This window comes from Elephas maximus, chromosome 14 (assembly GCF_024166365.1).
Source record: "Elephas maximus indicus isolate mEleMax1 chromosome 14, mEleMax1 primary haplotype, whole genome shotgun sequence".
Classification (NCBI taxonomy): Eukaryota; Metazoa; Chordata; class Mammalia; order Proboscidea; family Elephantidae; genus Elephas; species Elephas maximus.
In genome coordinates, this window is record NC_064832.1 from 34,566,022 (window position 1) to 34,592,854 (window position 26,833).

The window sequence follows — 26,833 nt, forward strand, 5'->3', positions numbered from 1 at the left end:
TGAAAACAGCAATTTCTAGCCAAATAATATAAAGCATTTTAAATTAATTTTTTAAAGTATGTACACTCTTTGTATAAGTAAATGCTTGAAACTGTACAGATTTAAACAAATAATCATTTAGCAAACAATTGGATCACTATCTCCTACTTAGTTATTAGCACTGTGTAAAGTGTTTGAGTGTCTCAGGAATAAGAGTTCAAAACACAGGAACAAGTGCCATTAAATATTTCTGCCCTTAGGAACACTCTCTGCTCTGTACATCGGATTAAATCAGTCACAGTACTGTACAATAATCATGCCCTCATTTCTTTGGAAAGGCTATTTAAAAATCAAATGTACATATAATACACAAAACTGGGTACTTCAGTCTGTCATTAAACATGTATTCAAAGCAGTAAGTAGAAGTAATTTATTCATTTCATTTCAGAAAATGAAAATGGACCCTTTTTACCTTCTAGCTTCCCAAAATAGAGAGTAATAAGCTCTATCAAGTAACATCCATCACCAACTGAAACTGACTTGAGGCACAAGTGACCAGTTAGGAATGACAGACACCGGACATGTAACCTATCTACACATCAGGAAAGAGTCCTTTGGAGGGTGTGAACCATGCTGCTCCCATCACTGTGGAGCAAGTGACAGGCACTGACCGCACCACTGGGCCCGCCGCCCCAACCCTGAGCCCCTGGCAGTGCCCCACTGCGAGGCTAGTGTTGAAGCAACTCACACTTCTTTTTGAACCAAAAAGCAGGCTACATTTACTGTAACACTGGAGGCAAAACCAACCCCAACAGGAAACGGGTATTTGTAGGAAGTCACAGATGTGCATAATTTATTTTATGATCCCTGACAGTATAGGCATTTGGCTCTCATCATCCTTATCTTTGTTAGGAAAATGTATTCCGCTCTAACAGGACTGGAAATTCAAAATGCTGGGACGCAGCACAGCCAGCTGAAGACACCGGACGTGAAAGTGTTCCCTTGTCAAAGAAGCGCTAAAGCCAAAGGCAGTGCACAGGACCTGGTAACCCTCACCTTCATTCATGAGATCCACTATTCACCAGCTCCCCTCTCTCTCTGTGCCATGTCTAAGACACCTTAATTGGTACTTTCCACTCCCAAACACTGGCTATTGTACCATGGAGATTCTCATTAAAGATACTGGACATTTCTCTTTATGAAGAAGAGGCTGCAGCTCCCTCCTGTTGAACATTCTGCACCTAAGCAATTCAAGGAGTAAAGATTCCGGGACCTTCTACAAGGCCCTTGGGTCTTTAAACTACCTCACATACAGAAGACAACACCCTGAATTCCCAGGAAAGCAGAATGTGTTCTTAGAAGCATCTGAACTAAATTCAAAATGATAGGAGAAACACTACATTAAGTACAGTGTAGAAATAACAGTTTGGAAGTAAAAAGACACAGTCACTGTGGAATGCTTAGTGGTGAAAAGTATTGCAATATTCCACACTTTAGCAACCCTTAGAAGCTGTCTAACGAGCTGTGTTTCTGTAAAGTCCATTTCTGCTTGAATTACAATACTACTTATTGTAACAGCTTTCACTGCACACCTTTGGTGAGAGCCATCTCCCTGCAAGCCCACTGTCACTGCCTCCTAAACACTTCCATTTCTGGTCAACATTGACATGAGGCAGTTACCACCACCCAGAAGTTAGTCTTTGGCATTTTGATGTTTTTAAAGGGGAAACATAAATCTTCTTAACACTCTGCAGTCAGCACTGAGCAGCAGACTCGCGTGGCTCTCAGGGACACTTCCACATACAATTCCTCAATGTCCTGCAGGCGGCAAGACTTCTCAGCCACTCCTACTGGACACACCGTTTACACATGCAGCCAACTGGCCTGCTTATTTAGAACCCGACAGCAGCAGGTTCACCTGAAAGGCAAAGTGAAAGGTTACGTTGGGTCTGCTTTGGAATACCATAACCAAGAAAGTTGTTTTGACCTCAAAAACAGAATGACAGAAAAAGTCTAAGGTCATTAAGGGACCAGTAAACATGGCTGTGGATTCCCTGGGTGATATAAATAGTTAAGCACTCAGCTACTACCCAAAAGGCTGGCTCGTCTGAATCCACCCTGAGGCACACTGGAAGAAAGGCCTGGCAATCGACTTCTAAAAGATCACAGCCATGAAAACCCTATGGAGCATGGCGTCACTCTGAGTTAGAGCTGACTTGACGGCAACTGGTTTCGTTTTTGGTTTTTAAACGTGGCTGTAAAGCACAAACTGCACCCAGCAACGTGGGGCTGCTGCTGAAGCAGCCACGGGCACTGAGCACCGTGGGGGCCCTGCAGAGTGACACTCCCAGTCACCATCTCTGCACCCTCGGTCATTTCAACCCAAGGAGGATGACAGAAAAAAATGCACACAAACCCTGACCAGTGACCGAAATATAGCTGAATAACAAATTCCACCTTTTTCTATGCACAGTGTGTTTGGGAAAGAGTAGTGTGTAAGATAAAGTTCTCACGTGATGTTTTAAAATGCACAAGAACAGACGTGACAAATGGATTTCGCCTCACACACTAACTCTAACCGAGTGGCAGCAGCAGCCTGGCCACTCTGCAAAGGGGGCCCGTAGTACCAAAGCCCGGCTGCAGGGACCTCCAAAAATTCGACATGAGATGGAGGGAATGGCAGCCTGCACTTCACATCTGCCACCAGGCCCTGGAGACTGGCAGCTAAGTGAACCTGGCAGTGACCCTTCTATAAAGACAAACTGTTTTGGTAATCAAAATAACTCCCTCAAAATTTCTTTTATACGTCACAATTGCCAGTGAGAGGGACTCAAAATCACCTCTGTGTTTTTCCTGCCAAAAATACAAAACCTGAATCCAATCGTGTGGCCATCACCCCAGCCTGCACTTCTTGAAGAGCTCAGAGCACACGACCTCACTCACTCTTCCAACACTCCTCCTGCAGCAATTCTTGATGATTTCAGCATCCAGACAGATAACCCTTCCCACCTGGGCCTCTCTATGGAGCCTTTCTGTCAATAATGCCATGTTTCACCCTACCTCAGGCACTCACACCCATGGGCATAGCCTAGACCTTAACATTACCCACAACTGCAGCCTGCAACCCCCCATAATCTCATTTCCAAGCCCTCACCCAATCACCACCACTTAGCTTTCCAGCTCACCCTTTGCATATGGAACTCCAACAATCTTCTGCCTCCTCCAGGACTTACAATCCAAGGGTCCTACCCTCACTCTCCTCAGCTCTCTCGTCAGCCTGCTCCTCCCCACCTGCCTGAAGCCTGAGCCAATCATTGTGAACACTCCCTTACACCTGCTCTCCCTTGTACCATCCTGGCAAAACCACCCCCAAAGAAACACAGCTCTCCGTTGGCGCCACATCTGCGTCCTGCAACTGTGACTGGAGGGAAAAAATCAGACGCTAAACTGAATGGCCCCTCCTGAATTCATAACCATTAAATTCAACTGAGCCTTTTTCCTTCAATCTCTACTGCTGCTCCCGTCCTGACTCTCAGTGACGCCCTGGTTCTTAACTTCACTCAGGAGCTGAAGCCATCTGCTGGGAGCTCTATGAGGTCCCAGCAATTCACCACCTGCCTTCCTGCACTTGGCCTTCTCTCCTCTTCCCAGGACTGAGCTCCCGTGTGCCTAGCGAAGGCTCCACCCCTCCATCTGCTCCTGAAATTCCATCTCCTCTCTCTGCTCATGGACCTCTTTTCAGCATCATCAATTTTCCCCTTCTTTGGATCTTCCTCATGAATATACAAACATGTATTTTCTCCCATCTTTAAAAAAAAAACGGGAGGGGGGATAGCCCAATAACTAATAAAAACAGTTACCTACAGGAGGGGAGAGAAAAAAAGGCTGGTGGAGGGAACTGGAAATGGAAGCAAGACTTTCTCAAATTTATTTTCTTCTAGAATTCTGATTTGGGAACCATGTAAATACTTTACATAATTCAAAAACAAAATTAAATGAAAATGGGAAAAAAATCTCTAAATGTTGATAAAAAACCTAACTTCATATCAAGTTAGAGGTATAACCACACAGAAAATAATTATTTCAAATGACTTTATAATAAAGTATCTTGCCTGTACAACCCTAGAACTGCAGCAGTCTTTTTTTAAAAAAAAAAAAATTGACTCACTTATCCACATAAAAAACAATGAAGTACAGATACACGCTACACCATGGATGAACCTTGAAAACATGGTAAATGAAAGAAATCAGACACAAAGGATCATATATCATCTAATCCATTTATATGAAATGTCCAGAATCGGCAAATCCACAGAGGCAAAAGGCTGATTAAATGGTTGCCAGGGGCTGCTGGGAGAGGGGAGTGGGAATTGGCTAATAGATAGGAAGTTCCTTTTTGGATTAATGAAAATGTTCTGGAATTAGATAGTGGTGATGGTTGCACAGCTTTGGGAATATACTAAAAAAGCACTGAATTGTATATTTTAAAAGGGTGAGTTCATGGTATATGAATTATATCTGGGAAAAATAAGTGATCCTAATCCTCCCCCCTCAGATGCCACCCATTGTTTTCCACCCCATTACGGTAAAACTCCTCAGAAGGCTTACCTTCACTGTCTCCAGTTCTTCTCTTCCAATTCCCTAGTTACCCCAAACAGGCTTTCAGCAACCTACCACTCTCTCCAAAGTTCTCTACTCAGAGTCACCACAGACCTCCCAGCCGGTCAACCCCACCACACTTGTTCTATCAGCCGCATCTGAGGAGTTGATCACTCCTCTTTAAAGCACATCCTTCTCCTGGTTTCCATGATACAACCACATCTTGATATTCACCTTCTCAGTGTCTTTTGCAGGTTTCTCCTCATCTGACTCCTTACAGTTGGAGTACCCCAGGTCTCAGTCGTCAGTCTTCTTACCTTTGTCTATGTTTACTCCCTTGGTAATCTCCCCCAGCCTCATGGCTTTAAATACCACCAAATGCTCACAACTTACCCTGTACCGCTTCAGCCCAGCTAGCTCCCTGATTGCCTATCTCATCTATCCAAATATCTTCTCAAAATGTCCACTTGGACATCTAAAAGACATGTCAAACTTAATACAGCCAAAACTGAACTCCCGGTTACGCCCCCACCTCCCAAACTCACTCCTGAGGTTTTCTCACCTCTGGAAATGGCATCATTCCTTCACTTTCAGGCCCAAATCTCTGCAGTCCATCTTTGATTCCTCTCTCACACCATACACCAATTTATCAGTCAATTCTGCACCAAATCAGACCACACAGAAGTCCACTGCTAGCCTGGTCTAAGAACCGCAACCCCTCTCCTGGACCATTGTGACAGCCTCCTAACTGGTTTCCGTGCTTCCACGCTTATTCCTCTGGTCTACCCGCAACCCAGTAATCAGGGTGATGTTATCAGAAGTCCATTATCATCAATCACTTCTCCGCTCAAATCCTCCAACAATGTTTCATCTCACTCAGGGCAAAAGTCAAAGCCTTACGGCATCCAGAACAGTGGCGCACAGTAGGTACTTGAAAAAAAGTGTGAATGAATGAATCAATGCACGTGTGTATACTCAGTTCCAATGTAAAACATACTTCTTACGTGGATTAGAAAAGATTTTTAAAAACCAAGACCTACATCAGAGGTTACCGAGGGATAAGAAGATGATGGTGATGCCTCGCTGCAGTCAAGCACACGAATCAGGTGGGGTAGACACAGATGACCCAGAGGGCCCTTCAAGAGAGGACTTGCCACTCAGCTGTAGGCAGTGTGGTCAGCAGACAGCTCCAGCCATCGGCTCCTGTAAGGTCTGCTTCAGCTGCAAAGAGCTGCCTTCCGAGAGGGTAACTAGGTCCATGGCTGACAAAGCAGGGGACAAATACCCGGCTCCCTCGGCATGGCACAGGCTGCTCTAACAGGCCATATGCACACCAGAGCTCGCTAACAGATTGGCTGGTGCTTTCTTCAGCCTACACCCCAGTTCAGCTTCTTCCTCTGCCCAATCCTGTTTCCTCCCCCTTCTTTCACATGCATTGATCTTTAATAAATATCCTAGAAAATCTATCTCAATGTTTGCTCTGGAAAACCCAACCTACAACCCCAGGTTTATGTTCTTGCCCAACTGAACAAGCCCCTCATTCTCCCACCTCTGAGCTTCACTCAGCCTATCCCTAGCTGAAACACCTTTTGAACTGCTAAAAATCACATTCATTCTTAAGATCTAATTTAGTCACTACCTATTCCTTTGAAAATCTTCCCCAGTCTCCCTCATCCATAAAGCATTCTGTTTGTCCTCTCTTAGGATGCCTATTACATTCCACCTTGTATTACAGTGGAGAACTTATATCACTTACCATAACTCAACTGCTGAAATACTGAACTAAAGATCACAAATAAAATATCCTCCACAGCATGCTACTCCTAATATACATATAGGGGCGGGGTGGGGAGGAAAGAGTTGCCATCAAGCCAACTCCAACTCATGGAGACCCCATGTGTTTCAGAACAGAACTGTTCTCCACTGGGTTTTCAGTGGCTAACTGTTCGGAAGTACACTGCCAAAACTTTCCTTGAAGGTGCCTCTGGGTGGACTCAAAGCCCCAACCTTTCAGTTAGCAGCAGACACTTAACCATTTTCACAACCCCAGGACTCTTCTTAATACAAAGCCCAAAAAACAAACCCATTGCATTGAGTCAATTTCAACTCACAGCAACCCTAGAGGACATGGTTTACAAGGCTGCAATCTTTAAGGAAGCAGACTGCCATCTCTTTCTCCTGTGAAGCAGCTAGTAGGTTTGAACTATAACCTCTCAGTTAGCACCCAAGTGCTTTACCCCCTATGCCATCAGGGCTCCTTCCTCCTAAAACTGAAAAAAAAACTAAACCTGTTGCTGTCAAGTCAATTCCAACTCATAGTGACCCTATCAGGCAGAGCAGAACTGCCCCATGGGGTTTCCAAGGAGCAGCTGGTGGATTCCAACTGCCAACAACTGGTTAACAGCCCAATGCTTAACCACTGTACCACCAGCGCTCCCTTAATACATAGTATGTGATTAATAAAAATTTGCTGGCTGAATTGAACAAATGAATGATAGTAAACAAAATCTGAGCTCTATATTCAGTCTTTTTTTAAATTTAAGACGAAGAAATAAACAGTTCTGATATCTCTTATAATCCCTAACTCACCTCTTCCATCTGAAATTTGGTCCTTTCATTATGCATATTTAAAACAAAAATATTGAGGATTTCCAGAAGTGGGGCCAAGATGGTAAAGTAGTCCCAGTGATCCCTCTTACAACAAAAACCCGAAAAAACAAGTGAAATGATTATACATATGACAAGCTAGAAGCCCTGAACACCAAGGGCAAGGCTAGCAGACAGACTGAGCAGCAGAAAGAGGGAGAGACTGTTCAGATGTGATGAGGAAATGCTGGACCTGAATCACCGGGAAGCCTCAGGCAGCAACCTCTACAGCAACCATGGTGGAGGCTGGCAGTAGCGTTCTAGGAGCAGTTTCCTCAGGGACAGACAGCCAGCCGCACAACCTACTCACACCTCCGGAACCAGAGAAGAATGGCACTCTCAGCAAAAGCTAACTACTTGTGTTTATTTTACCGTGCCCTCAGCCCCCAAGCCAGCTTCAGTGGCTGTCGATTTCCCTGGGCCTGCTGCACACCCTGAGCCATTCTCCCAGCCTTTGAGAAGGAATAAATTCACAACTGGGGGAAAAGATAATCTGCCAGCTCCACTAAACTGGGGAGCTCAGGAAAGAAGCGGCTCCTGTCCAGGGACAAACAGTCCACGGACTTTGTTCACCAATGCAGGGACCTGTGTGGGCCCATTTCAGGAGAATAGGCCCTTGTTGGCAGACTGAAACTCTTTCAGCTGTGCAGTGGAGATGTGGATGTTTGATATTGGATACTGCTTTGCCTATTAAACAGGGTCCTCACCTACCCACAACAGGGGGCTAAGGACTGGTGGCTCCACCCATGTCACCTAGCTACCCGAGACAGGGTCCAAGGATAACTTGGACCTCCCAGTCCTTACAACCAAAAGCACTAGGTGCCCATGGTCCGTCTGCAGAACCCACCCACATGTGCACTCTAGGGAAGAGGGACATGCTCTCCTCATCGATACTCAGGGGACAGTTATCAGCCCCCTGCCTTGCTCAGAGCATGTTCCCCTACTGGAACAAGATACCGGTACCTACACCAATCACCCCTGCCCTTCTAAGACTGTAGGACAGAGCCTGTACCACACACTTGATGACCAACTACCTGGACACCTGAGCTGAATCCATACAAGAAAAGTGAATGGACTCCTAGGCTCATATGCCTGGTAGCATCTCTAGCCATCTGGTGACAGGACATTAGAGCTCCGAAGGTGAAAATAATCAAGCTTGCTCACTCATGCAGCCCATTTGGGCATATCAAAACAAAACAAAGTAGAAGCTAGGATGCACTAAGCAAACATAAAATAAACTAATAAAATAACTTATAGATGGCTCGGAGACAAGAGTCAATATCAAATCACATAAATAAGCAGGCCATAATCGCTTCAACAAGCTCTCAAAACAAAGAATCAAGGAATCTTCCAGATGAAGGTGTATTCCTGGAATTACCAGATGCAGAATACAAAACATTAATATACGGAACTCTTCAAGACATGAGGAAAGAGATCAGGCAAAATGCGAAACAAGCCAAGGAACACACAGATAAAGCAGTTCAAGAAATTAAAAAGGTTATTCAGGAATATAACAAAAAATTTAATAAGCTGCAAGAATCCATAAAGAGACAGCAATCAGAAATTCAGAAGATTAACAATAAAATTACAGAATTAAACAACTCAAAAGAAAGTCAGAGGAGGAGAACTGAAGAAGTGCAGGCCACACTTAGAACCAATATATTTGAGGAAAAATCAGATAAAAGAATTTAAAAAGATGAAGAAACCCTAAGAATCATGTAGGACACTATCAAGAAAAATAACCTACGAGTGACTGGAGTACCAGAACACAGAGGGATAACAGAAAATACACAGAGAATTGTTGAACATTTGTTGGCAGAAAACTTCCCTAATACCATGAAAGATGAGAAGATACCTATCCAAGATGCTCATCGAACTCCACAAAAGGGAGATTTTTTTAAAAAGTCACCAAGACATATTATAATCAAACTTGCCAAAACCAAAGATAAAGAGAGAATTTTGAGAGTGGCTAGGGATAATCAGAAAGTCACCTACAAAGGAAGTCAATAAGAATAAATTCAGACTACTCAGCAGAAACCATGCAAGCAAAAAGGCAATGGGATGACTAATATAAAGCACTGAGGAAAAAAGTTGCTAGCCAAGAATAATATATCCACCCAAACTGTCTCTCAAATATGAAGGCGAAATTAGGACATTTCCAGATAAACAAAAGTAGCAAATTCGTAAAAACCAAAACAAAACTACAAGAAATACGAAAGGGAGTTCCCCAGTGAGAAAATCAATCATATCAGATATAAACCCAAGACTAAAACACAGGACAGAGTGACCAGATGTCACCCAGGTAGGGAAATCACAAAAATAAATCAAGATAAAAAACGCTCAAAACAGGGAAACAGCGATGTCATAAAAGACACTGAAACAATAAAGATGGACTAAGAAATGTAAAACATACATCTTTCATATGGAGAGGAAGTCAAGGCGATATAAAGATAAATTTAGGTTTAAACTCAGAAAAATAGCGGTAAATATTAAGTTAACCACAAACGAGACTAACAGTCCTACTCATCAAAATAAAATACAAGAAAAAAAAAAAGACTCAGCAAGAACAAAATCAACAATGACACATAAGAGGAAAAGACAATAAACTACTCAGCACAAAAAATTAAAAGCAAAAAAGAAACTGTCAACAACACACAAAAAGAGACATCAAAATGACAGCACTAAACTCATACCTATCCATTATTAAGCTGAATGTAAATGGACTAAATGCAGCAATAAAGAGACAGAGTGGTAGAATGCATTAAAAAACACGATCCGTCTATATGCTGCCTACAAGAGACACACCTTAGACTTAGAGACACAAACTAAAACTCAAAGGATGGGAAAAAAATATATCCAGCAAACAACAATCAAACAAGAGCAGGAGTGGCAATATTAATTTCTGACAAAATAGACTTTAAAATTAAATCCACTACGAACAATAAGGAAAGACACTATATAATGTTTAAAGGGACAATATACAGAAGGATATTACCATATTAAATATTTATGCACCCAATGACAGGGCTGCAAGATACATAAAACAAACCCTAACAGCATTGAAAAGTGAGACAGACGGCTCCACAATAATAGTATGAGACTTCAACACGCCACTTTCAGTGAAGGATAGAACATTCAGAAAGAAGCTCAGTAAAGACAGGGAAGATGTAAATGCCACAATCAACTAACTTGACCTCGCAGACATACACAGAACACTCCACCCAGCAGCAGCCAAACATAGTTTCTTTTCCAGCACACATTGAACATTCTCTACAATAGACCACATATTAGGTCATAAAGCAAGCCTTAACAGAATCCAAAAAACCAAAATATTACAAAGCATTTTCTCTAACCTTATATAAGGCCATAAAAGTAGAAATTAGCAACACACAAGGCAGGGAAAAGAAATCAAACACTTTGAAACTGAACAACACCCTGCTCAAAAACAACTGGGTTATAAAAGACATACATGAAGGATGGAATAAATAAGTTCACAGAATCCAATAAGAATGAAAATACTTCCCATCAGAACCTTTGGGACACAGCTAAAGCAGTGTTCAGATGTCAATTTATATCAATAAATGCACACGTACAAAAAGCAGAAAGGGCCAAAATCATAGAATCATACTTACAACTTGAATAAACAGAAAGAGAGCAACAAAAGAAACCCTCAGGCACCAAAAGAAATCAAATAATAAAAATTAGATCAGAAATAAATGAAATACAGAACAGAAAAACAATTGAAGGAGTTAACAACACCAAAAGCTGATTCTCTGAAAAAATTAATAAGCCATTGGCCAAACCGACAAAAGAAAAATACGACAGGTAAAAAAATGAGATGGGCGATATAACAACAGACCCGACTGAAATGAAAAGAATCGTATCGGATTTCTACGAAAACCTGTACTCTAACAAATTTGAAAACCTAGAAGAAACAGATAAATTTCTAGAAACACGCTACATACCTGAACTAACACAGAGGTAGGAAAACTAAATGAGCCCATAACAAAAGAAGAGATTGAAAAGGCAATTTAAAAACTCTCAACAAAACAAAGTTCTGGCCCGGACGGCTTCACTGAAGAGTTCTACCAAACGTTCAGAGAAGAGTTGACACCAGTACTACTAAAGGTATTTCAGAGCGTAGAAAACGATGGAATGCTCCCTACCTCATTCTATGAAGAAAGCATATCCATGATATGAAAACCAGGTAAAGACACCATAAAAAGAGAACATTACACACCTATATCCCTCATGAACTTAGATAAAAAAATCCTCAACAAAATTCTAGCCAACAGAATTCAACAACATACCAAAAAACTAATTCACCATGACCTAGTGGGATTCATTCCAGGTATGCAGGGATGGTGCAACATTAGAAAAACAATCAATGTAATCCATCACATAAATAAAACAAAAGACAAGAAGCAAATGATCTTATCGATTGATGCAGAAAAGGCATTTGACAAACTCCAACATCCATTCATGATAAAAACTCTCACCAAAATAAGAACAGAAGGAAAATTCAACATAATTAAGGGCATTTATACAAAGCCAACAGCCAACATCATCCTAAATGGAGAGACTCTGAAAGCGCTCCCCTTGAGAATGGGAACCGGACACGGATGCCCCTTATCACCATTCTTATTCAACATAGTGCTGGATAGCCAGAGCAATTAGGCTAGATAAAGAAATAAAGGGCATTAAAATTGGTAAGGAAGAAGTAAAAGTATATCTATTTACAGATGGCATGATCTTATACACAGAAAACCCTAAAGAATCTGGAAAAAAACTACTGAAACTAATTGAAGAGTTCAGCAGAGTATCAGGATACAAGATAAACATAAAAAAATCAGTTGGATTCCTCTACACCAACAAAAAGAACACCGAAGAGGAAATCACGAAATCAATACCATTTACAGTAGACCCCAAGAAGATAAAATACTTAGGAACAAATCTTATCAGACATGTAAAAGACCGATACAAAGAAAACTACAAGGCACTACTGCAAGAAGCCAAAAGAGACCTACATAAGTGGAAAAACATACCTTGCTCATGCATAGGAACACTTAACATTGTAAAAATGCCTATTCTGCCAAAAGCCAAATATAGCTACAATGCAATTCCGATCCAAATTCTAATGCATTTTTTAACGAGATGGAGAAACAAAGCAACAACTTCATATGGAAGGGAAAGACGCCCCGGATAAGTAAAGCATTACTAAAAAAGAAGAACAAAGTGGGAGGCCTCACTCTACCTGATTTTAGAACCCATTATATGGCCACAGTACTCAAAACAGCCTAGTACTGGTACAACAACAGACACGTAGACCAATGGAACAAAATTGAGAATCCACACATGAGTCTAACCACATATGGGGAAAAAAAAAAATTTTTTTTTTTTTTGATACTTGACAAAGGCCCAAAATCAGTTCATTGGGGAAAAGACAGTCTTTTTAGCAAATGGTGCTGGCATAACTGGATATCCATCTGTAAAAAAATGACACAGGACCCACACCTCACACCATGCACAAAAACTAACACAAAATGGATCAAAGACCTAAACATAAAGTCTCAAACAATAAAGATCATGGAAGAAAAAATAGGGACAATGTTAGGAGCCCTAATACATGGCATGAACAGAATACAGAACATTCCTAAAAATGCCAAAAAGAAACCAGATAACTGGGAGCTCCTAAAAATCAAACACCTATGCTCATCCACAGACTTCGCCAAAAGACTAAAAAGGCTACCTACAGACTGGGAAAAAGTTTTTAGCTATGATATTTCCGATCAGCGCCTAATCTCTAAAATCTGTATGATTCTGCTAAAACTCACCCACAAAAAGACAAATAACCCAGTTAAAAAATGGGCAAAGGATATGAACAAGCACTTCGCTGAAGAACACATTCAGGCCACTAACAGATACATGAGGAAATGTTCACGATCATTAGCCATTACAGAAATGCAAATCAAAACTACAGTGAGATTCTGTCTCACTCCCACAAGGCTTGCATTAATCCAAAAAACACATAATAATAAATGTTGGAGAGGTTGTGGAGAGACTGGAACACTTACACACTGCTGGTGGGAGGGTAAAATGATACAAACACTTTGGAAATCGATTTGGTGCTTCCTTAAAAAGCTAGAAATAGAACTACCATGCGATCCAGCAATCCCACTACATGGAATGTATCCTAGAGAAATAAGAGCCTTTACACAAACAGATATATGCACACCCATGTTTACTGCAGCACTGTTTACAGTAGCAAAAAGTTGGAAGCAACCAAACTGCCCATCAACAGATGAATGAACAAATTATGGAATACTACACATCGATAAAGAACAATGTTGAATCCATGAAACACTTCCTAAAATGGAAAAATCTGAAAGACATTATGCTGAGTGAAATTAGTCAATTCCAAAAGTACAAATATTATATAAGACCACTATTATAAGAACTGGAAAAACAGTTTAAACAGAGAAGAAAATATTCTTTGATGGTTACGAGAGGGAGGAGGGCTGCAGGGAGGGAGAGAGGTATTCACTAATTAGATAGTAAATAAGTTTTATTTTAGGTGAAGGGAAAGACAATACGCAATACAAAAGAGGTCAACACAAATGGACTAAACCAAAAGCAAAGAAGTTTCCTGAAAAAACTGAATCCTTCAAAGGCCAGCATAGCAGGGGCAGTGGTTTGAGGACCATGGTTTCAGAGGACATCTAAGTCAACTGGCATAATAAAATCTATTAAGAAAACATTCTGCATACTACTTTGGAGAGGGGCATCTGGGGTCTTAAATGCTAGCAAGCAGCCACCTAAGATGCTTCAATTGGTCTCAACCCATCTGGAGCAAGGAAAAATGAAGAACGCCAAAGACACAAGGTAATTATGAGCCTAAGAGACAGAAAGGACCACATAAACCAGAAACTACATCAGCCTGAGACCAGAAGAGCTCAATGGTGCCCGGCCACAACTGATGACTGCCCTGACAGGGTACTCAACAGAGAAACCCTGAGGGAGCAAAGCAGGAGAGCAGTGGGATGCAGACCTCAAATTCTCGCAAAAAGACCAGACTTAATGGTCTAACTGGGACTGGAGGGACGCCGGAGGCCATGGTCCCTAGACCCTCTGTTAGCCCAAGACAGGAACCATTCCCAAAGTTAACCCTTCAGACAGGGATTGGACTGGAATAGGGGATGGAAAACGATACTGGTGAAGAATGAGCTTCTTGGATCAAGTCGACACATGAGGCTATGATGGCATCTCCTGTCTGCAGTGGGGATGAGAGGCCAGAGGGGGCCAGAAGCTACCAGAATGGACACGAGGAGACAGAGTGGAGGGATGAACTGTGCTGTCTCACTGGAGGGAGAGCAATTAGGAGTATATGGCAAGGTGTGTGTAAATATTTGTATGAGAAACTGACCTGATCTATAAACTTTCACTTAAAGCACAATAAAAATTGATTTAAAAAAATACAAAAATCAGTTGGATTCCTCTACACCAACAAAAAGAACACCAAAGAGGAAATCACGAAATCAATACTATTTACAGTAAACCCCAAGAAGATAAAACACTTAGGAATAAATCTTATCAGAGATGTAAAAGACTTATACAAAGAAAACTACAAAACACTTCTCCAAGAAACCAAGAGAGACCTACATAAGTGGAAAAACACACCTTGTTCGTGCATAGAAAGACTTAACATTGTAAAAACGTCTATTCTACCAAAAGCCAAATATAGATACAATGCAATTCCGATCCAAATCCCAATGACATTTTTTAATGAGATGGAGAAACAAAGCACGAACTTCATATGGAAGGGAAAGAGGCCCCGGATAAGTAAAGCATTACTGAAAAAGAAGAACAAAGCGAGGGGCCTCACACTACCTGATTTTAGAACCTATTATACTACTACAGTAGTCAAAACAGCCTGGTAACTGGTACAACAACAAAGACCAACAGAACAGAATTGAGAATCCAGGCATAAATCCATCCACATATGAGCAGCTGATATTTGACAAAAGCCCAAAGTCAGTTAAATGGGGAAGAGACAGTCTGTTTAACAAATGGTGCTGGCATAACTGGATATCCATCTGCAAAAAAAAGAAACAACACCCATACCTCACGCCATGCACAAAAACTAACTCAAAATGGATCAAAGACCTAAATATACAATCTGAAACAATAAAGATCATGGAAGAAAAGATAGGGATGCTAGGAGCCCTAATACACATGGCATAAACAGTGTACAAAACATTACTAACAACGCATAAACATCGGAAGAGAAAGTAGATGCCTGGGAGCTCCTAAAAATTAAACACCTAAGCTCATCCAAAGACTTCACCAAAAGACTAAAAAGATTACCTACAGACCGGGAAAAAGTTTTTAGCTATGACATTTCTGATTAGCGTCTGATATCTAAAATCTACATGATACTGCAAAAACTCAACAACAAAAAGACAAATGACCCACTTAAGAAATGGGCAAAGGATATGAACAGGCACTTCACTAAAGCACACACCGAGGTAGCTAATGCTCACGATCATTAGCCATTAGAGAAATGCAGATCAAAACTACAATGAGATTCCATCTCACTCCAACAAGGCTGGCATTAATCCAAAAAACACAAAATAATAAATTTTGGAGAGGTTGTGAGAGACTGGAACACTTATACACTGCTGGTGGGAATGTAAAATGGTACAACCACTTTGGAAATCAATTTGGCGCTTCCTTAAAAACCTAGAAATAGACTGGACCAAAAGCAAAGAAATTTCCGGGATAAACTGAATGGTTTGAAGGTCAGCGGAGCAAGGGCGGGGGTTTGGGGACTATGGCTTAAGGGGACTTCTAAGTCAATTGGCAAAATAAATTCTATTATGAAAACATTCTGCATCCCACTTTGAAGTGTGGCGTCTGGGGTCTTAAATGCTAACAAGCGGCCGTCTAAGATGCATCAATTGGTCTCAACCCACCTGGGTCAAAGGAGAATGAAGAACACCAAGGTCACATGATAACTATGAGCCCAAGAGATAGAAAGGGCCACGTGAGCTAGAGACTTACATCATCCCGAGACCAGAAGAACTAGATGGTCCCCGGCCACAACCGATGACTGCCCTGACAGGGAGCACAACAGAGAACCCCTGAGGGAGCAAGTGAACAGTGGGATGCAGACCCCAAATTCTCATAAGAAGACCAGACTTAATGGTCTGACTGAGACTAGAAGAATCCCGGCGGTCATGGTCCCTAAACCTTCTGTTGGCCCAGGACAGGAACCATTCCCGAAGACAACTCATCAGACATGGAAGGGACTGGACAATGGGTTGGAGAGAGATGCTGATGAAGAGTGAGCTACTTGTATCAGGTGGACACTTGAGACTGTGTTGGCATCTCCTGTCTGGAGGGGAGATGGGAGGGTAGAGAGGGTTAGAAACTGGCAAAACGGTCACAAAAGGAGAGACTGGAGGGAGGGAGTGGGCTGACTCATTAGGGGGAGAGTAAATGGGAGTATGTAGTAAGGTTTATATAGGCTTATGTGTGACAGACTGACTTGATTTGTAAACTTTCACTTAAAGCACAATAAAAATTTAAAAAAAATTTTTTTAAGAAAAAAAATCCAAAAAGACTCAGCTACCTAAATACCACTGAATTTTACACAAACAGTTCATTTATCTGAAACACAGCAATTTTCAATATCAGCTATAACCCAGCCCAAAAAAACCCAGTGCCCTCGAGTCGTTTCAGCTATAGAAGGGATTAAAAAAATTAAAATTATAAAGCAATCCCCCAAAAGTTAGAGAGAGCAACTGTGCTATGATGAATCGCTTTTATATGGCCCTTCTCACCACAGTCTTGTGACTCCTGCAAAATGACTGGGTGGAACTATGCAAATAAGGTGCTTATGACCCAGCAAAGGGATTGGACAGCACTGCTAATAATGCAAATAAGGTGCATGGCACCCTTGTGGAGGTGGGACCATGCAAATAAGGTGTACATAACCCCAACAAAGAAACTGGTCAGTTTCACCATCCCAGAGGCAGGAAGCGGGGCCCTCACTACCACCAAGAAAGAGGAGCTGGGATTCCTGCACTTAGAATCTCCTAGACCCAGGAGACAGAGAGAGAGAGAGCTATAACACTGGAGAAAGCATGAGACAACAAGAAGCGGTGGCAGAGAAATAGTGGCAGGAGAATGCGGAGACGAGCACAAGATGGCATGGCGGCCTTCCCAGTGCACAGCGCAAGGTGGTTACAGTAGGTGTGCCAACCCACGGGGCGAGAGAGCTACATGCCTTTGAGCCAAAGCTTACTGATGGAGTGGGGTGCCTGTGGTCACTTACAAGTAGAGCTAAAGAGCTTTGTAATACTTGCTAAGCAATGCAGAGGCCAGGCCATGGGGCCAAGGTGTTGAGAATCTGTCCTGGCTAAAGAACTGTATCCTGAGTCATTCCTGATCCTGAATTGTAACCCATTATTTCCCTAATAAATCCCATAACTATAAGTATGGTCTGTGAGTTCTGTGTGGCCACTGCAGCAAATTACTGAACCCAGCTGAGAAGTAGAGAGTGCTGTGGGCGGGACAGCTAGTGTCAGAATTGGTAACAAGGTTGGAGGGTGGAGATACGTTTGACCTTCACCTCAAAGGAATCAGCCTTCGGCTGACACTGATGATTCTCCCACCTCGTGAAATGAGAGGAACTCTGACACCACTACACCATTTTTACAGAAACTCAAAGTTTGAATTCTTGCCCATCAGAATAAAATAATGCACAATTTTAAAATTAAAAATAAAAACATGGTTACTCAAAGTATTATCTACTCAAGTAAAACAACCAAGGTAGGGAAAAAAGTAACCAGGGTTTTCTGTCTATGGATTACCTGTTCCATGGAAGGACAAGCTATGATCTGGGTATCTTCAGGGCTAAACTCTTCTTTTAACAAAGTATGGATCTTCTGGAAGACTTGCTGAATATTATTCTTAGGAAGAATAAGAAATCATATTAATGAATAGCTGAAAGCATGAACAGTTGTCTTAAACAAGAAGCACTAAGAACGTGAAATCGTAATGAAATTTGCCAAAACAATTAGAGAAAATGTATCTCTCATGGGATTACTAAAGACACCTGATCTGCACTCAATATTTCAGATGCCAGCAAAACTTGACTAAGATCTTAAAAAAACTAAACTCTAGCAAGTCCTATCCCTCCAGAGAATAGTAAGAGCCTTTATCAGCAATTTCTTACACAAAAAGATAATTAAGTTCCTAGACACATAACATGTAGTTTAAAAATCAACCAAATCCCTGACTAAAAATGTGAGCTCAACACAGAATTGGAAGTTATGAGTCCTAAATCTGCTGTGACATTTAATCCCTTGGTGGCCACTGCATGCCATTTATTTCCATGACTCACCAGTAATGTGGAGCACAACTCCTGAAATGCTGCTCGCTCTAGTGTTGGGCCAAATCCAACGTGAGGGTCAGATTTTTTGTTTATTTGGTAATTTCTGCTTTGAAAGGCAACATATTGAAAACTTAAGACAAAGTGACTCATTGCCATTGAGTCAACTGACAAAGGGAAGGTGGCTAAAAATATATACACACACATATATAGATGGAGCCCTGGTGGTGCAGTGGTTAAGAGCTCGACTGCTAACCAAAATGTCAGCAGTTCAAACAATCCACCAGCTGCTCCCTGGAAACCCTATGGGGCAGTTCTACTCTGTTCTATAGGGTTGCTATGGGTCAGAATCGACTTGACGGCAGAAATCTGTTAGAGAAAAAACTCAAATATTTTTCACTAAAACAAGCAAGAGCAAAGTGGTAAGACTGCACCCTGTCAAAGGCAGAAAATTTGCAAAACCCGGAAAAACAAGGCAATGCCTTCAAGCTCCGGCTTTCCCAAGTTTCTCCTTCTCCCTCAATCATTTCCTCTAATTTTATACATATAAAATCACGCCGATGCAGGTGTTGTAACCTTTCAACAATCACAATGATTATTAATCAATTTCACTTGAATAGTATACCAACATTTTTAAACGTCTATAGGAAGAAGAAAATGGTATGGATATGTGACAAGAATATCTGAAGAGACTGGTCAACATTCAAATAAATTATCATGATACTCACCCTAACAGGCTTAAACAAGATGAATTCAGTGTCTTTATTGGACAGGTACAGTGACATACTCCTCAATGTCAAAGGCAGCTTTGCTTTTATTATCTTATAGGCACCTGACACAAGGTCACTGACCTTTGCTGGAAAGAAATTAAACTTGTTAGTATCACACAGAAGAAAAGGAGAACCATTTCCATTTTAATTCAGAGGGGAGAGGAAAATAGCAAAAGAAGCAGTCTTTACTTCCCTGAAGAATTTCGTTCATTTTTCTCGTTTATTTACCAAGTGTAATCACAAGCCCTATAAGCAGTCATTGCATGTCCACTATGTATAAAATTCTAACCCTAAGGGCTACAGCTGCTGAACAACTCCCTCAGCATGTCTCAACACATTCCTAGGGGCTGTTACATGGGGTCTTTGGAATTTGAAGATCAGAAATAATGTGTCGGTATTTTTTTTTAAGTGATTTTCACAGAAATACTAGTAAGAATTACTTCATAATAAATGAGCTTATTCATTGCAGAACCAACCTCCACACACAAAGAGATGCTAAGATGCTTGCTGAGGTCATTCAGAAAATACTCACACACAGCTGGGGGGAATCTAAATATCCGTTACTTTCTTATACTGTCTTACCACAACAAGAATAGAATTCCAGAAATTTTTAACAAGTAAACTATGTAATACGTAGTGTCTGAAGAAGCTAGTTAGAAAATAAATCAGTATGAAGTATTTAAAACGAAAGGCTGATTAATATATTCAAAGATGCTCAACCTCATTCATAAAGAGATGCAAATTAACAATGAGACACTTTGAGATTGGTAAAAACTACCAAGATTTAAGATATCCACATGTGGTGCAGTGAATTACTTAATATGGCCCTACTAGCCATGGTCTTTGTGACTCTCACACAATGACTGGGTGGGACATGCAAATAAGGTGCTTGTGGCCCAAGGGGATTGGACAGCTTACTGCTAATACAAATAAGGTGTACAGAACCTGTGACGGGTAAGTAACTTGGCTAAGCCATGACTCCCAGTATTGTGTGACTGCCCTCCATTTTGTGATCTGATATAATTATCCTCTATTTTGTGATGTATTATAAATCCTTTTGTGATCTGATGTAATTATCCTCTATTTTGTGATGTATTATAAATCCTAGCCTCTAGATCCATTGCCATCGAGTCAATTCTGACTCACAGCAGCCCTACAGGACAGGGTAGAACTACCCCATAGAGTTTCCAAGGAGCAGCTGGTAGATTTGAACTGCTGACCTTTTGGTTACCAGCTGTAGCTCTTAACCACTATGCCATCAGGGCTCCTCCTAGCCTCTATGCCTGTGGTTATGGTCCCATTTGGGAGTGAGTTGTCCGTTATATTAATGAGGCAGGATTAGGGTGGGATGTATCCTGAGTCACTGCCTTACTAGAGGGTGTGACTCAAGTCACCACCCTTACCCTAATCACCACCCTCACCACTCTTACCCAAGTCACTACCTTGCTGGGGTCACATCCTTACTTGAGTCACACCTTTTATCTTACAAGAGATGAAAGGAAAGGGAAGCCAGCAGAGAGGGGGGACCTCACTACCACCAAGAAAGAAGAAATGTGAGCGCAGTGTGTCCTTTGGACCCAGGACCCCTACACTGAGAACCTCCCTAGAAGCAGGAGACACAGAGAGAGAGAGCTTTAACACCGGAAACAGCAAGCAGTGACAGAGAAACAGCAGCAGCAGAGGCAGCAGAGTCAGGCGACCGGAACAAGTGTGGTGGGCTTCCCGGTCCACAGAGCAAGAAGGCTGAGTGCCTTCAGCCAGGAGGCTTGCTGGTGGAGTGGGGTGCCTCTGGGTACTTACTGGCGGAGCTAAAGAACTTTATAATACTTGCCTGAGCAGGGAAGAGGCCGGGCCAAGGGGCCGAAGGCCAGAGAGACATGGCTGAGAAGGGGCCGTACTGACAGAAGAACTGTATCCTGAGTTGTTCCTAATCCTTAATTATAACCTGTTACTTCCCTAATAAACCCCATAATCGTGAGTGTTTGTGAGTCCTGTGTGGCTACTGCAGTGAATTATGGAACCCAGCAGAGAAGCAGAGGGTCCCATGGGAGGGACGGCTGATGTCAGAATTGCTAAAAGGTGGGACAAAGAAGGCTTGTCTGACTTCCGCCTAGTAAGCATCAGCCTTAGGCTATTGATCTTGATTCTCCCTCCCTCTTCTGAAGTTAGAGAAGGTCAGGTGCCTCCACCACGCCAATTTTACACCATGCTTGGCAAGAGTGTGGGGAAACGGGCGCCCTCACCTGCTGCTGATGGAAGCGTAACTGGTTCACCCTTTTGGGTGGAATATTAGGCAATATCCAGCAATATTTTAAATACACATATTCTTCTCACACTTAACATTTCCACCACTAGAAATATACCCTACTCACAAAATACCAAGATATATGCAGAGTATATAGAAAAACAAAAACTGAGAATAATTTAAATATCCACTAACCAGAGAATTATTAAAGATATGATATAGTGATCCAATTCTATGCCTCTGTTAAATACAATGGTAGAGCTAGACATGCTAATACATAAAGAGGTGTATGATACATAGGTGAAAAAAGCAAGGTATATAGTACAATCTCTTCCGTGTACCATTTTTTTTTAAGTCCATATATGCTAGAACATAAGGAGCCCTGGTGGCACAGTGGTTAAGCACTTAGCTGCTAACTGAAAGGTCTGCAGTTCAAACCCAACAGCCGCTCCATGGGAGAAAGCTGTGGCAGTCTCCTTCTGTAAAGATTACAGCCTTGGAAATCCTATGGGGCAGAGCTACTCTGTCCTACAGGGTCCGCTGTGAGTCAGAATTGACTCAATGGCAGTGGGTCTGGTTTGATTTTATGCTAGTATATGCACAAACAATTTTGGGAAAGAAGCTGTTATTATTACCTTTGAGAAAAGAGCTAACTTGGAGGTGGAAAGTAGAATTTATGTTTCATTTTACACCTTTCCACAGTTCCTATCTTACACCAGGCAAATGTTTTGTTTTGTTTTGAATGAAGAGTGCTGTGGTAGAGCAGGGTAAGAAAGTGCCAATGCTATCAAGAGAATCCAGGAATTGCTTGTACAGCGATCTAAGAATTGCTTATCTTCCATAAAACAAATGAAAGCTCCTCCGAGACACTTCAATTCCATGGGCTCTAGTTACTATAGCATCACTAAACACACTTCCAGGGTTACTCAGTTTTTAGGCCCCCTGGAAACCGGAAAGGGAGTGTGCAAGCTAGTGAACAAGTCCTCGGATTCCTGCGAAGGTAGATTCTCCTGAGTCATTACTAATTGGCATCCTAACTTGTAACTCACTCTCCTTTGAGTTAATGATGAGATGATCCCTGAGAAACTCATGAAGTCTGCATGCACCAGGAGCACTGGGTTTCTAGAACAGAAAGGCCAAAGACAGTCCCTAGACTGTCCTCGATGCTTCCAACCCGAGAGGCCAATAAAACTCTCTTTGACGTTAAGTATGGATTTCATGTATCGCAGATCAAGAAAAACCAGCTCCACCTCCACTGTGGTTAAATGGGCCAGATGACACAACACTAGGTAAACTAAACTGCCACTGCTACATTCACCAAGATCTCCCAGAAAGAAATGGAATGGTTTGATGACAAAACACATGGCCCTATTTCGTTCTGCAGGTCAAGTCCTTTTGTCAGTTTGCTTCTATCTCCTCCTGCTTTCCTCATGACAATTCTCATAACGCTTAAGGACACCATGCACCTAATACTGAGAGCTCTATCAGGACTCCACTTGAGAAAACGGTAGTCCCTATTTTGACAGAAAAGGGGAAAGAGCAATACACTCATTACGCATCCAGCCCCTGGGCTTAGCTATACTAAATATGTCTCTGCCTATTTGCTGGCTTCTGCCTATTTTAAGAAAGATTTATCGCATCCAAGAGTTTCATTTACATAAATGTACAAAATAAAAATCAGCTCCAATTTCTACGTAAGCCTTACAAGTGACTGAAACTTTGAGCCAAAACGATCATATTAATCCAAATGTCATCACCCTTCAAGAACCATGCTGAGTTATGGCTGAAAAATCTGCCTCTTGACTGTGAGAACAGTCGAATTGGCCGTTAGCACTATGGCAGACCCTGACTAGAATCTCCAGTATTCTCAGAACAAGCATCTAGTTTTCCGTCTTCTAACAGGATGCACCGCACCAAGTGCACTCACTGTCTTTTAGGAAGATGTAGTTGAAATTTTAATCTCATAAAAACCAAACCAAATCCATTACCGTTGAGTTGATTCTGACTCATGGTGACCCCATGTGTTACAAAGTAGAACAGCACCATAGGGTTTTCTTGGCTGTAACCTCTATGGAAGCAAGCCACCAGGACTTTATTCCATGGAACTGCTGTGTGGGTGTGAACTGCCAACCTTTTGGTTAGCAGCCGACTGCAAACTGCTTGTGCCACTCCGGCTCCTCAGCTCATACGCCAATATGAATGTTTAAAATAATAAAGACAGTATAACATTCACTATCTCCATCACAGTAAACAAAAGGTCTAGTGCACATCACAAAATTTACCTGCGATAAAACAAATCAATACAAACTTGTACCAACATCATCAAAGTTCAGAAGACGAATCTTTGAAATGAAATCTTATCTTCCTTTTAAATACAACTGGTAATTCTGTTACATTTACAAATCTTCCTAACAGATACATGGTTACTCTTTCAAATTCTTAGTTTATCTTCAAATTAATCTAAAGTATTAATAACGACAAAATTTTGCAGAGCCTTGGAATGGCATCAATGCTTTTTCCCAAGGAAAATGAACACTGACAGACACAGTACACAGTAACACAGACATGGACAACCAATAGCATTAAAAAGCAGATTCCAGATTAGGTGCCTGCAGATTCCAGATTAGGTGCCTGTAGATAACTTCTACGAGTTGGAATCGACTCGAAGGCAACTTGTTTGGTTGGTTTTTTTTTGTCTTTTTTAAGCCAGAATCAATCTTTGATCTCTATCAAGCTATCTGCCAATCAGCACTCAGACAATAATAATGCCTGCCAATTCCCAACTGACACCTTAATTCTTAGAATTTTTTTTCAAACACTCTAAAACGCTAATAAACAGAGGCGGCAACTTGCATAAAATGTGGAACAAAATAATGGCCCAACCTTTATTCCACTAACACTTGAAAATAACAGCACTCCATAATTTCACCCTATCAAATACAGTATTTTTATCAAAGCTCAAACACAATGAAAAGTGGGTGCATAGAAACCAACAGACTCCAACTGTTTCTGTCTAAGCTGTATTTTCTTTCAAAGTTTTATTTTTTAAATGATATTATATTGCGTTTAAGGTGAAAGTTTACACAGCAAACTAGGTTCGCATTTAATAATTTCTATACAAATTATTCAGGGATATTGGGTACATTTTTCACAATGTATCATCATTATTCTCATTCATTCCGTTCTAGTTGTGCCACGTTTTATTTTTAACTAGGCAATTTTTTTTTAATTCCTTCCTTAGAATGCTTGCTGAAATACAAGTAGTGTTGGCCAGTTAAGACATGTCAGCTCCAAACTGAATCATGCATTAATCCAGACCTTAGTACCCCAAAGTGAATGGGAAACCAACTCCAAGTATTCAGAGCAAGGACTATGTAAATGCAAATTAACCAACATCCTAAAAATGAAAGCCAAAACAGTAAAACCTGAATACCTGGTTGTGCCCAAGGCTGCTGTGACAGAGAATACTTGGGACCTCCCTGACTGGCCATTGTTTTTAATGCTGAAACCTGGTAGAAGAGACAAAAAAAAAAATTCCATTTCACCAATGAAAAACTAAACCAGTACTGCTATCAAAGGCTGTACGACATCATTTGAACCCATTAAACATCACAATAATCAAATGTGTAAAATGTGTTTAAAAAAAAAAAATGATATGTCACAATCTCTTACAGCCAATAAAGCTTTTTAGCAAAACCTCCTTTGTGATTACTCACAGAATTTTTCAAGAGTATATATATATTGGCATATCCTGCCCTTTAAAACTACCATACCAATGTCCTGAAACACTCTACCTGAAACATGTGAGAGTAAGAAGATAAAAATGAAGCTCTAGAGAACTGTCAACCTAAAACAGGTCTCTCTTAAAGTGAACTGTTGTATTGATACTAAATTATTATCACGTGTACTACAAAAATATCACCCAGCAGGACGAAATCTACTTTAAACATCTAGAAAGTCCAATTTCTTACTACGTCATAGACAGAATGTCATTAAAACAGACATATCAGATTTTGGAAAAGCATCAAAAAATCCCAAGGGACACTTGACCAACCAGTGCTGTGGATCTAGGCCTGGAGGCCCACCTTCTAGTGGTCTGAACCGTTCACACCTAGTCGTTTGTCTTAATTCCTTGGCATCACTCCAACTCAAAACGCTGCATTTAGCTGCTTGGGCAACACTGTACTTGAGGTGGCAAATGATGATGAGAGTAAGGACTAGCTGGGTGAGGGGGGCAGAAACAGCACACAGCATGTTTTAAAAACAAATTGTCATATGCAAAAGGTCCAGGCTATGCCCTCAGTCTCACTTCAAAGTCTCATTAAAAAAAACCTGAGCACCAGTCTTCCAACTTTTCACAAAGAAGGCCACAACGTATCTTAAGAGGACAGGCTCAGATCTTCCCAGCTCTCACGCTATTTCTACCAAGTTTGTACTCTTGGATCATGCCAGGCCTTTGCTCTTGCTGCCCCATGTATTTAAAATCACCGCTTTCCTCCTGTCCTCGATTCCTTTCCTAGTCTTTATTTTTACTGTGAGATTCAGCTTTTAAAAGCAAATCACACACATAATTAGAGATTAATTAGACAAGGCTAGAAGAAAACCAATGCTCAACTTTAGTAGAAAACCAATGCTCAACTTTAGTGCATAATATCCCATATATTTTCTACTATAAATATATAAATATACTAATATGTATAAATTTATAAAACTGGGAACACACTGTTCTGTAAACTTTTTGCCCCCTCCCCCAACAAACCTTTATTTGGGACATTTTCCATGTATACCAGTTATGTTTCGACAGCAATAGCTGCCTATCATTCCAGAACGCAACCAATCTCATAACGATATATACTTAAGCTGTTTACAAATTCTTTATATTAAAAAAAAATACAACCTTGCATATTCACCTTTATTTACTATCCAGATAATTTAGTTACCTTTAATTCAAACTTTAAACAGGATTTTCTTCAAAAGTTTTCCCTAATTATACCCATCGTTCTTTTTTAAATTCTACAGGATGAAAACAGACTCATTTTCTCACAAAGTGTTCCTGTGATTATCTGGATAATGTATACAAAATTCACATTGTTGTATATATCTTAATGTTTATATATTTTTCTATCGCGATTTCTCATTAGGTCATAACTCCTTGAAAGCACACATTAAATTTATAGGCCAAATTCTACCACAAGTGCT

The 26,833-nt window shown here is 41.0% G+C and overlaps 1 protein-coding gene across 3 annotated transcripts in view; it reads right to left on the minus strand.

Moving 5' to 3' along the window:
- COG3 (component of oligomeric golgi complex 3) overlaps positions 1-26,833 on the minus strand; it is an 88,792-nt gene continuing 61,959 nt past the window's right edge. For 2 of the 3 annotated variants that reach the window (XM_049852965.1, XM_049852963.1), the window contains 4 exons: positions 25,068-25,143; positions 19,348-19,475; positions 18,099-18,197; positions 1-1,897 (listed from right to left, as the gene is read on the minus strand). In XM_049852965.1, coding sequence (XP_049708922.1) covers positions 1,868-1,897; positions 18,099-18,197; positions 19,348-19,475; positions 25,068-25,143 — 333 coding nt within the window. In that variant the 3' untranslated portion in view covers positions 1-1,867. Of the gene's footprint in view, positions 1,898-18,098; positions 18,198-19,347; positions 19,476-25,067; positions 25,144-26,833 lie in introns of those variants that run through there. The other variant, XM_049852964.1, reaches the window with a different exon arrangement.